The 11,060-nt window shown below is 37.8% G+C and overlaps 1 protein-coding gene across 2 annotated transcripts; it reads right to left on the bottom strand.

Annotated features, from left to right (window-relative positions):
- Positions 1–194: 194 nt before the first annotated feature.
- On the bottom strand, positions 195–10,778 carry LOC115025275 (copine-3-like). 2 transcript variants are annotated; one of them, XM_029457356.1, is made up of 17 exons: positions 10,624–10,777; positions 9,533–9,719; positions 9,153–9,332; positions 8,897–8,971; positions 8,687–8,758; positions 7,764–7,844; positions 7,513–7,602; positions 5,394–5,492; positions 5,181–5,267; positions 4,924–4,983; positions 4,637–4,770; positions 4,398–4,452; positions 4,023–4,074; positions 3,580–3,713; positions 3,151–3,387; positions 2,930–3,044; positions 1,253–1,390 (listed from the first exon to the last, which is right to left on the bottom strand). In XM_029457356.1, exons 2-16 carry the CDS (start codon positions 9,689–9,691, stop codon positions 2,934–2,936), a joined length of 1,626 nt encoding a protein of 541 aa, XP_029313216.1. In that variant the 5' UTR covers positions 9,692–9,719; positions 10,624–10,777; the 3' UTR covers positions 1,253–1,390; positions 2,930–2,933. The 2 variants fall into 2 exon arrangements, with proteins under 2 accessions (XP_029313215.1, XP_029313216.1); XM_029457355.1 differs by lacking the exon at positions 2,930–3,044 and having other exon boundaries at positions 195–1,390; positions 10,624–10,778.
- Positions 10,779–11,060: the final 282 nt, after the last annotated feature.

Here is an 11,060-nt window from a genome sequence, read left to right as displayed (position 1 = left end):
ATTACGCCCACCAAGAAAGACACAACAACAACTCAAATAGTCATGGTCTCTCTCTCACTCACTCACACACACACACACACTCACACTCACTCTCACACACACACACACACACACACACACACACACACACACACACACACACACACACACACTCACACACACACACACACACACACACACACACACACAACTACTTGGTGAAAATACTTAAGTATTTATTTAATGTCATGACATTAAGGCAGTAGCAAACATAAAAGAAATCGTACAAATTGTCGAATTTTACTTAAAAATATTGATTGCATATAATTTTTAATATTGATACTGAGTCATGTAGATTCTATTAGATTTTTTTCATAGCAAATCATATTCACATAAAATATCAATAAAATCAAAGTCCATGACAAAGACAAGTAAAATACATAAGGCATATCAAATATTGGTGAATATTAAATATACATACTGTATATATTAGTGAAATGTATTAAGCAATTCTCATAACAGTCAGTGAGAAGTATTACTATCTCCTCTTAGGACAGAGTGAACTTCTAGTGTACATTCAAGTGAACATGCATTTTACTAAACGAAGCATTCTGATGACAATTATAATCACTTCTCCTTGTTAAACACCGAATAGTATGTCAAATATGGAACTGGATTTAAAAAAAGAAACTGACTGAAGTACAAAACAGCAGCAAGGACACATTTTTGTAGTGTAAAATCTACAAAAGGTGTTTGTTTAGGCAAACGTATTGATCCTTTATTAAGGATCCATTATGTAAACATTACTGAATGTTAATGATAGCATGGCTTTGTCCAAGGTCCAAGGAAATGTTTGCTTTATTCCCTAGGGAAGCATGAAAGTGTGACCAACTAACAAGCGGTCCTTGTGATATGGAGATGCTGGAGGTAATAGTAGCAGAAACATAGAACACATTAAGTACTCCAGCCCTTTCATGTGGACATTCGGACAGACTAATGAGATGACTGGTATTAGCTGCCTCAATTTATACACAAACTAAAGAAATGACTTTAAGTCTTAACAATGCTGGCACTTGAGTCACAAAAACATCATATGTTACCGTCACATTAAATAAATATCTAGGTTGAGTACATGTTAACAAATGTTAGCAAATGTTTGACAATATCTGTTTATTATGGCTTTATACTATTGGTGCATTCCAGTATTTACAAATCATACCATGACTTCCAGTCTTGATGGTGCATGCTCATGTGGTATACTAAGGACACATCACTGGGGGGGTGCTGATGCCGAGGGGTCAGGGAGAGGTGTGTCGCTGTGAGGTGGCTTCAAACTCATGGTGTTGAAGAAGCTTGTCACCTGACCTGGGATTTCTGCCAAGACGCTCTGAGCGAGCATTTCTTGAGGACACTGACGAGAAGGAGAAGAGACAGAATATCGAGGGTAGAGTGAGTTACAAGGAGATGGCAGGGGAACTAACGGCAACCAAATAAGAGAAGCAGTATCTGAAAATTACATGGGTTAGATGAATATGTAAGTAATGATATGTATATGAGCTTAGTTGCATGAGTAAGGAACTTTGTACATAGATAAAGGTTGCACATTTGTGTGCAAACAGAGTGACAACTCTTAGTTTCTATAATTTTAACATGATTTACTAAGCCCAAGGATGCCCACTACAGATGTTCCTATGGTTACTTGTTAAAAAAAAACTAATTTGGCGAAAGCTTTGAAAAAAACTTTTAAATCTTCATGAAGTTTTTTAAAAAGCAGTGAACTGTCAAATATCCTGCAATAATGAGCCGTGCTAATGAGGTCAGTGGCTACACAAGTGTAATGTCAACATACTTCCCACAACATATCAATGGTGTTAGTATGTATTCTGATCTTTAAGCATTAAGGATACATTAAGACATTATGGGAAATATGTTTTAGTACATTCTGGCGGAGAGTTAGATGAGTAGATCAATACTGCTTTCATATTTTAACAGCAGCATTACGGTTAGTTTAGAAAGCAAAGACGGTAACAGGGGGAAACAGCTTCCATGTTGTATCTTGTGATTATCTTATATTAGTATATATATATATATATATATATATATATATATATATATATATATATATATATATATATATATATATATATATATATATATATATATACCGAATATTTTGAAGCTTCATTCATAACGTTGACATATAAATTATATTTCTGCACAGTTGAAGATACAGATTAGGCTACACTAATATTATTAGTATTATACTATTTGTAGAATTAGTCTGCAGAGGTGGCTGCGTAGGATTGTTTTGGACTTGTGTGATCTAAACGTTTTCACTGCAGTCAAAAAACGGTTTGATAATTCGCTTGCCTCACAGCGCACGGTGCAGTCAAGCAGCAATGTACTATGTACTATAAGTTACTGTTATATAACCACCAAAACATTTTTGTCAACAATATTTTAGGTCGATGACCTCATAAAATATGACCACAGACTTCCGAAGCTTCAATGTAAAAAAGTGACATTTGGTACAGCCCTATTTTACTGGTTTAATCTGTACAAAAAGCAACGTGTAAATCAACTATTGGTTTTAATTAGCATTAAGTGCCCGACTATATCTTGGCTCTGAGCATTTGCCAGGAAACCAACGGAGACTCCAGGAAATGTCTGTTCACTGCCAAGTAAAAGCCCTGTAGGAGCATTTGTGAGTTAGTGTTCAGCAGAGTATGTCTACACCCTGACACCCTCGTAGAGACCTACAGTGCATGATGACATAATGTCCCACATACTGTGAAATGGAAATTATATGAAAAACCCTGAAAAGAACAGCGGGGTGAATTAAGCTAACTAGGTTGTTTAACTATGCTTCTATTGAAATGCATGCAGCTTTAGACAAATGCAGAGAAGAAGGAGTGAAATGGGGACAGGGAGTCTCTGGGGGTGCTCCTACATTTCTAGGAAGGACTGGGCTCGGTGGGGGGCTTCAGGTCAAATAAATTGAAGAAGGAGGCCACTTGGTCAGGCAACTCTGCCAGTACGCTTTGGGCAAGGGCTGCAGTGCCTGCCTGAAATAAGATGTTAAGAAAATTCAAATGTATGCATTATATATTAGCTGTAAAGAAGCTTATGAGGTGCATGGCTGTAAAGACTTTGCTTTATGATCGAGCTTACATTTTGGAACTGCCTGAATGGCACAAACTGCACAATGTCCCGCATGGCTACCTCGCCTGCAGCGGAGCGTAAGTTTCCATCGTCTCCATCAAGGAACTCCATTGCACTGAAGTCTGCACCCCCCACTCCAACAATGATGATGGACATGGGCAGGCGGGAAGCGTTGACGATGGCACTGCGTGTCTCATCCATGTCTGTGATCACTCCGTCGGTGATGATCAGCAGAACAAAGTATTGCTGTGGAACATCGACATAAGAGGAGTGGTTTTCACCTTCACTGACTGGTATTGTGTGGAGAAGAGGAACTGAATGAGATTACGTTGTCCCTGATTAGTGGATACTTCTAAACCAAAAGTACAATAACAAACATTTCCACTCAACAGCCACAATTATACAATTTTGATTGATTTTAGACTTCCAGCGACTCACAGAGGCAGTTTCCTGCTGCATGGCCTGCCTGCCAAACTGGGCTACATGGTTGACAATCGGGGAAAAGTTTGTGGGGCCGTAAAGCTTCACCTGGGGCAGACACTGCTGGTAGGCTTGGACCACACCCTCTATTCCTAAAAACACACACACAATATATCTTTTTTTTTTTTTTCAAATACCGATAAATTGGTTATCTAGAACAAAAAATGTTGTCAATAAAATGTTCTGCTGACTTACTTAACCATTGATCAATCATGTATCCTCTAATTGTTACAGAAGTTACATGTATGCTTTGAACATCCCATGTCAACTTATCCGTGGAAGAACAAATCATCTCATGTCATACTGCACCAAACCTGGGAACAGCCAAATGTCCTACATGTCCGGTTCTCTCATTAAACACACAGCAGTTGGAGTTCACGTTGGCTTTGGTATATTATTACCTGCACAAAACGGATCTGATGGGTTGAAGTTGATGGGAAACTCGTGGCTGACCTGCAAACACAAAAAAGCAGCGTGCAAAATTAACTTTTTTGTCCACTGGTCAAACAATGCCTACATAAAGTTAAAATGTTACCACTCAATAGCTTACCATGGTTTTGTTTGGGCTGGTGAGTGATGCAAATATACTAGCCACTTGCATATTTTACCAGCATGTGGCTAAATGGTACAGACTTTTTACACTGCAAATAATTATTCATCTGGATCCCACACCAATTTATCTGAGTTACATCGATCCAAAACAAGCTTTTCCATGTTTTTAAGGAATGCAATGATCACATGGAGAAAGGCCTGTTTTAACAAAAACAAACAATCACCTTCCATGAAGGAGGGAGCATGGCTCCAAATCCAAAAGCAGGGAACATCTTGTCACTGCAGGAAGTGAAACAAAACAAAGGATTAGACTAGAGCCTAACTAACTTTTACATTAATCTTCCTTACATCTTCAATCAGACAAGACAGGACATTTACAGAAAGAGCAGTGGGCTCTGAATTGTCTTCCCTGCTTCTCATAGCGAATACTAACATAATAGTTTATGTATAACAATCTATTTACCTGTCATAGTCCTGGATGACATTACCCACTGCCCAGATAGCTGCCAGGTATTCATTATAGCCCTGAGGGTTGATGTAATGGAGGGACTGGGGGGTGCTGGGATTTCCGTTGGAGCCTGTAAAATCAATAGCAATCTGGCAGGGGGCGGATAAAAACAGAGAATATCAAATGTTTTCACAACATCATAATAAATGTTTCCTGAACACATTAAATCCTCAATATACTCAGTAATTTAAAAAAAATGTCAGGGTAAAGAGACAACATTTACAGAAATATGTAGTACTCACGGTGAAGTTAATCTGACAGCCGCCCATTATGTAATCCAGAAAGGTATACTCCTTCACTGTCTGAAAATAAATATGACAAATATAACAACATACATGCTCAGGTACTGCACTGTAGAAGTGTTTGTACATATACCTTTATTATCTTAATGTCTGTATATGTTGTATTAGATATACTGTACAGGTAGGGTGGAGTGTGCATGTACTAAACAAAGAAAACAATTAGTTGAGAAAGAAAAATATATATAAAACCACAGTACCTTGCATTTCCTTACAACGATAATGCCAGAGTTTTTGTATCCTTTCTTCTTTTGTTTCTTCTTACTATTGATGCATTCAAACTCAGCCTGCGAGGAGCACATTGTTATGAAAAAAATATGTTAGAAAAAGCACATTTCTTTTTGTTTATGCTTCCGGAAAATACAGCAAAACTGACAAACACGTACACAGGGACACACGGAAAGAGAGCTCACCGCGTATGATTGTGATCCCTGCTGTATTTGGCAGAGTGTGGTCTCAAAGCATCCAATAAAATCGTGAGTTCCGTTGCTGTTGTAGTCAAAACAATCTACCTGGGAAACACGGACAATTAGCAGAAACAAGACAAATCCAGTCAATTCTCTTGAGCAAAGAATATTCTTTAGATTTTACTAATGAACCATCAATAATGTGTGAAAATCAAAGCAGATGAGAGAAAAGCATGCTTTGGAGGTGAAGCCATAAATGTAAGGAGACCCTGATATTGAAAAATCTATCAGAAATACACACACACACACACACACACACACACACACACACACACACACACACACACACACACACACACACACACACACACACACACACACACACACACACACACACACACACACACACACACACACACACACACACTAGCCTTCTACTTGGCAAACAGAAGGGCAACTACTTCCTTTAGAGTAAGACACACAGAGGACCATTTGAGTGTTTTCAGTGTTGAGGTAACAGGGAAAAGACCAACAGGTAGAGCAACACACTGTGTGATGCTACAGTCAGTGTGCAGGATGAACAGCTAAGAAAGCTCATGAATGACTAAAGAAGGATCCATCTTAACAGAACGAGTCTACTTTTTGGGAAATTGTCCCGTTGGTTGACTTACCTGTTGATACATTATTACTTATCAAGTCATTTCAAAGAATATGCTGAATGACAGTATATATGATTTGACAATAAAATATATTTAATATTAAATACCTGATTGATCCCATTGAACACATTAGATCACAGTCTTCTATCGCACTTAAGCTTTATATCTTATGTAAACAGTGAAATTAGCAAGTTCACAATACATTTTTGTTGTATTGTATTTTATTATTTGTTAGCTGACAAAAAAAATACCAGACCTTTACTTAAAATGTAGCTTTACACACAGTTCTTGTTCACTGTCTCATCAAATTGTCGACATAAATCAATGTTTAACCAGCGACACGGGATGATCGTGGTGACTGTGATGTCATCAGTTAACAGGTAAGTTGACCAATGAGCCGACTCCTCAAGTGGTTTACATATTTCTTAAGATAGATATAAATGTGTCACGGACTCTGGCCTGTCCTTTCACTGACACTCACGGTGGGGAAAGTAAACTCACTTGCACCGTGGACCGGAATTCAGCTCTTCCTGACAAGTGTGCTTTTACAGGGTTAGAGGTTGGAAACAAAACAAAACATACATATAACTAATGCTAAAATACATTTCCTTATTTGTACCAAGATTATCAGACCCTTAGATTCGCACTAGAGGCAATCACTTAAACATAGGCGGGGTTTTCCATTGTGGCCTTCATTCAGTCTTTCTGGGATTTTCCATGACAAAATGACAAACCTTCAGTGATCAAAAATGTTAGTTTTTCGTTGTTAAATATTCAACTGGGCTGAAAAACATGTTTTACATTAATGTATGAAATAGGGGTGACACGATATACAGTTATTGACGATAATAATAATAATAATAATAATAATAATAATAATAATAATAATAATAATAATAATAATGCATTAGACTTGTATAGCGCTTTTCTTGTAACTCAAAGACGCTGACCGTGATATTAAAAAAATGTAATATTTATATTATGTCAATAATACACATATGATAATATCGTGTAAATAATTCAGCACTTTAAAAATCATTACTGATTCTTTCCATTCTCGCTTTGTCTCCCTCCCCCAATGCCACACACACAAATTAGTGCAGTAATTCATTTGCCAAAACAAAGACAAAAGTTAAAGATGAATTTGACTGATTGCAATATTAGAATATTTTTGTTTTTTAGAGGCTTCTTCACATCACTTCACTTTCACAAATTCTAATTCATTTAGCAAAGCTAATCCTTCACTAGATGAGAAGCTGACATTAGTAATTACTATGTTATAAATGTTTGCAACTTACACATTTGCCAACACTACTCAAGCCAGCAGTAGACAGGAGGGATTTCCTCCCAATAGAAACCCTGCATTTGAGGAAATGCAGCGTGAAAGAAGACAGACAGTAGAAAAAGGCTGCCGTGTCATCACTCACAATGCTTTACAGTCAATGTGTGAGTGAGTGTTTGTCTACCTTTATAGATTTCTCCACATCTCCTCCACAGAGGGACTGCAGCGGGATTCGGAACGGTCTCCATGTTGGGTTTAAGGTGTTTTTCACCACCTGCGTAACAGCACAGATTAAAAACAACATTTACAGTCGTCATTGCATTAATTGTACAAACTCCAAACTGTCAACACATTTGAGTCATCACTTTAAATGCCCATGTACTGCCAAAGAATCTTTGGACTAGATATCAAGCTACACAACGAGTGTATCCGTACCTCTGTCCTGTGAGCGAGCTGCCATCCAGTTTCTGTCTGCTTGTAGAATTCCAGGAACGGGTCGGACTTGCCAAAGAAATCCTGGAAATAAGTAAGAAAATATTATGCAGCTGAATCAAACATTTTCAAACTACATTTTGCAGTAGCTTTCTGGTAGTCTACATCTACCTCATCTACATTCATATTTGCAAAGTTAAATTCCTTTTGTCTTTTATTTTGATTAGTTAACTTTTGAAACTAAAAACAATTTTGGGCCATAAAAGGAAAGGACTGTTTGTTTTTGTACCATTGCTTCTCTACTGTAATTGAAGCCCTTTGGCCAGTGCCGTCCCTTTTTTCTTTCAATACATTTGTCAGGCAGACCAGCGCTCAAGCTGTTCAAACTGTCTAAAAATGTGCAAGTTCGATTGCACAAGTCAGATGTTACAAAACTGACAAGAAAGACAACAGACCCATTTTTTTTAGACCATTGCTCAAGTTGGTCGAATGGTCTAAAAAGGTGCTGGTTAAATATTTTGTAGAGTATTCTACTTTTTGGTTTATGTATGACCTGTGAACAAGTGGGCACTCAATTGAGTTGCATTTTTTGCTGGTATTTGACTTTTGTATTATATTTTGTTATAACTTTGAATGATATTTTACTTTTTCTAAGTAACTTTAGTTAACCAAACTAGATTTATTCCTAGAGTAGCTTCTGTGTAGTTCTTTCAGTGTGAAGTAATACTTTCGAAGTAGCTTCCCCAACACTGCTACTACTTAGTAAAAAGGTGATTAGCATCTGCGGAATAAAAACACAAATCTAGAATCTAGAAGAATGTATTCATAAAAACTCATCTCAAAGAGCAAGGACAACAGTAACATTAGAGTCTTTACCTCCAGTAGTATAATATATAATATTTGAATAATTCAGTAGCAATCAATACCTTTTTATCCAGTTTTCTACCTGCAACTTCAAAATCCACCACCCTGTTGTCTGTTCTTTCTTCAGCACATATCTACAAAACATGAAACAGCATTGTGTTCTAAATATTGCAAAAGTGCAAATACATCAATTAATAATCTAATCACTTGGGATCAAAAACCCTTAAATGGTCCAAATGTCATTGCCAACCTGAATAAAAAAAGTGACTCACAGTGATCGTTCCTTTCCCTGCAGGTCTCTTGTCCTTCATGACAAGTGGTCTTGTTAGTTTCCTTGAGGACACAACCTGAACAGAAAAACACATTTCTGAATCACAGAGAGTTATCGTATCTATCACTGGAAATGGCACGGCTTCAACACCACTTGAAATCATAAATAAAGAGTAATATGCTGGGGTTTTTTATGCTATACTCTAATGAAGAGAAAATAAGCATGATGACTGTTTGCAGTCAGTATAGAGGGCTAACCTGTCCCAAGGTACACTCCAGTTCACCCAGGAAGTCAGCATCTTGCAGATTGCTGGTTTCGCCGTCAATGTCGTGCAATTCAAACCTCATTTTCTGCACCATTTCAAAGTAGTAGTCAATGACAAAAGTCTTGGAAAACTTGGGATGAAGGCAGTTCTTGATTTTCTCCGTACGGCCAATCTAACAAAGATACATGTTTCAGAGTCAATTACTTTTTTGTACGGTCAGAAACTCCTTTGACTGACAGCAGGTACTGACATTTCCAAAGTGACAGCAAACACAGTTCAGATATCTCACTTTAGAAATGTCTCCCAAAACTGGAAATACTCAAAAGATGTAAGAATGAGGATAATTCTTGGCTTTTACATCAACTTACTTACCTCACACCAGTGAGGCCCTGAGCTGTTCATGAAAAGCACACACAGAGGGTCAGACTTTGAGAACGCATCCATGTCGAGCAGATTCTCACAGGAGATGGTCAGTGCCACCTTGGTCACACAGTCAGGGACCTTTGGTCCTGGTGGGCCAACAGCTGCCATCACAGCCTGGAGGACACACTCACACGAACTGACATACAGAAACACAGAAACACAATCTTATGAAAACGGAAGGGTACATTTAATCTAACACACCCAGAGTCATCCAAGTTATGACTGAGCTGTGACTTATACTGAGAGCAGCATCCATCTGCATTTAGTGAAACACTTGCTCCACCCCCGTTTATTTAGCAGACATTATTATTGTTTACTTTTCAAGTACAGAATTTTAAGGTTTGGTAGTTGACACGCCCAGATAAGTGGAGTCTATGGACAGGACCAGGCTCAAAATCCATCAAATACATTTGTTAATTAATAGTATATACACATGTATATCGTGAGGAACATTTTTTTATAAAAGAGTTTGATCTTTTTATAAATTCAGCCAACACATGATGCATCAGTCTCAATACAATGTGGGATTTATCTCACATCAAGCGCGGTGCCATGAAGTGGTGAAGTGGTGAACTCAGTGGATGAGTTAACGTGAGCTATTGGATGCATCTCGTATCCAAGTAAAACATTCACCTTTGTTTTAAATAGTCTGTCCATCATAAAGATAATTGACCAACGTAAACGTAACTCAGTTAAAGTAACGAAAACTAACAGAAGGAGCTATGATCAGGCTGTATGGCTATAACTAACATTAGCTAACGTTAACGTTACAGCGGCGGAAGTCCCGAAAGACATTTCACTCACGTATATTGTTGTTAAAATAGATTTCGTGTAACTGGTATTAACTAGTATCTAAATTAGTTAAAGTTATCTTCAACGAGTTGACGCCTATTTTCTTTCAGCTAACGTTAAATGTCACGTGATACTCGTAAAAGTATAACAAAATTACGTTAAACTAACATAAAACCTCTTTGTTTACATTTATTTTGACAGCGAAAACAAAATAAAGTCAAATTTACTGTTCAATTTGCATTTCCTACCTTGTTAGCCAGATAAGTTAGCTGTGTGCTGGAGTTAGCTATTGGAAAAAATGACAGGCCGGAGCTAGCTATGTTGTGGGCGTTGCCCAGTGTGCTCGTTTCCACTTAGAGGGACACCCGTCAGTTTGCTGCAGACAAAATCAATGCGCAATGCACAATGAGGTTTTAACAAAACTATAGTAAAGCTGGTGAAACAAATAGCGAAATATTGTACATCATTCATAAAATGGTTTCAAACACAGCTACAAAAGCTTTCATTCAATATTAAAGATGTGGGGCGGCTATGGCTCATCACTCCTGATGAACTGATTAACTGCCGTGTGTGTGTGTGTGTGTGTGTGTGAGAGAGAGAGAGAGAGAGAGAGAGAGAGAGAGAGAGAGAGAGAGAGAGAGAGAGAATGGTGACATGTTGTAAAAGCGCTATGTAAATGCCGTAG

This window comes from Cottoperca gobio, chromosome 20 (assembly GCF_900634415.1).
Source record: "Cottoperca gobio chromosome 20, fCotGob3.1, whole genome shotgun sequence".
In the NCBI taxonomy this organism is placed as follows: domain Eukaryota; kingdom Metazoa; phylum Chordata; class Actinopteri; order Perciformes; family Bovichtidae; genus Cottoperca; species Cottoperca gobio.
The sequence above is the reverse complement of the archived record's forward strand: the minus strand, read 5'-3'. Positions and strand labels throughout refer to the sequence as shown.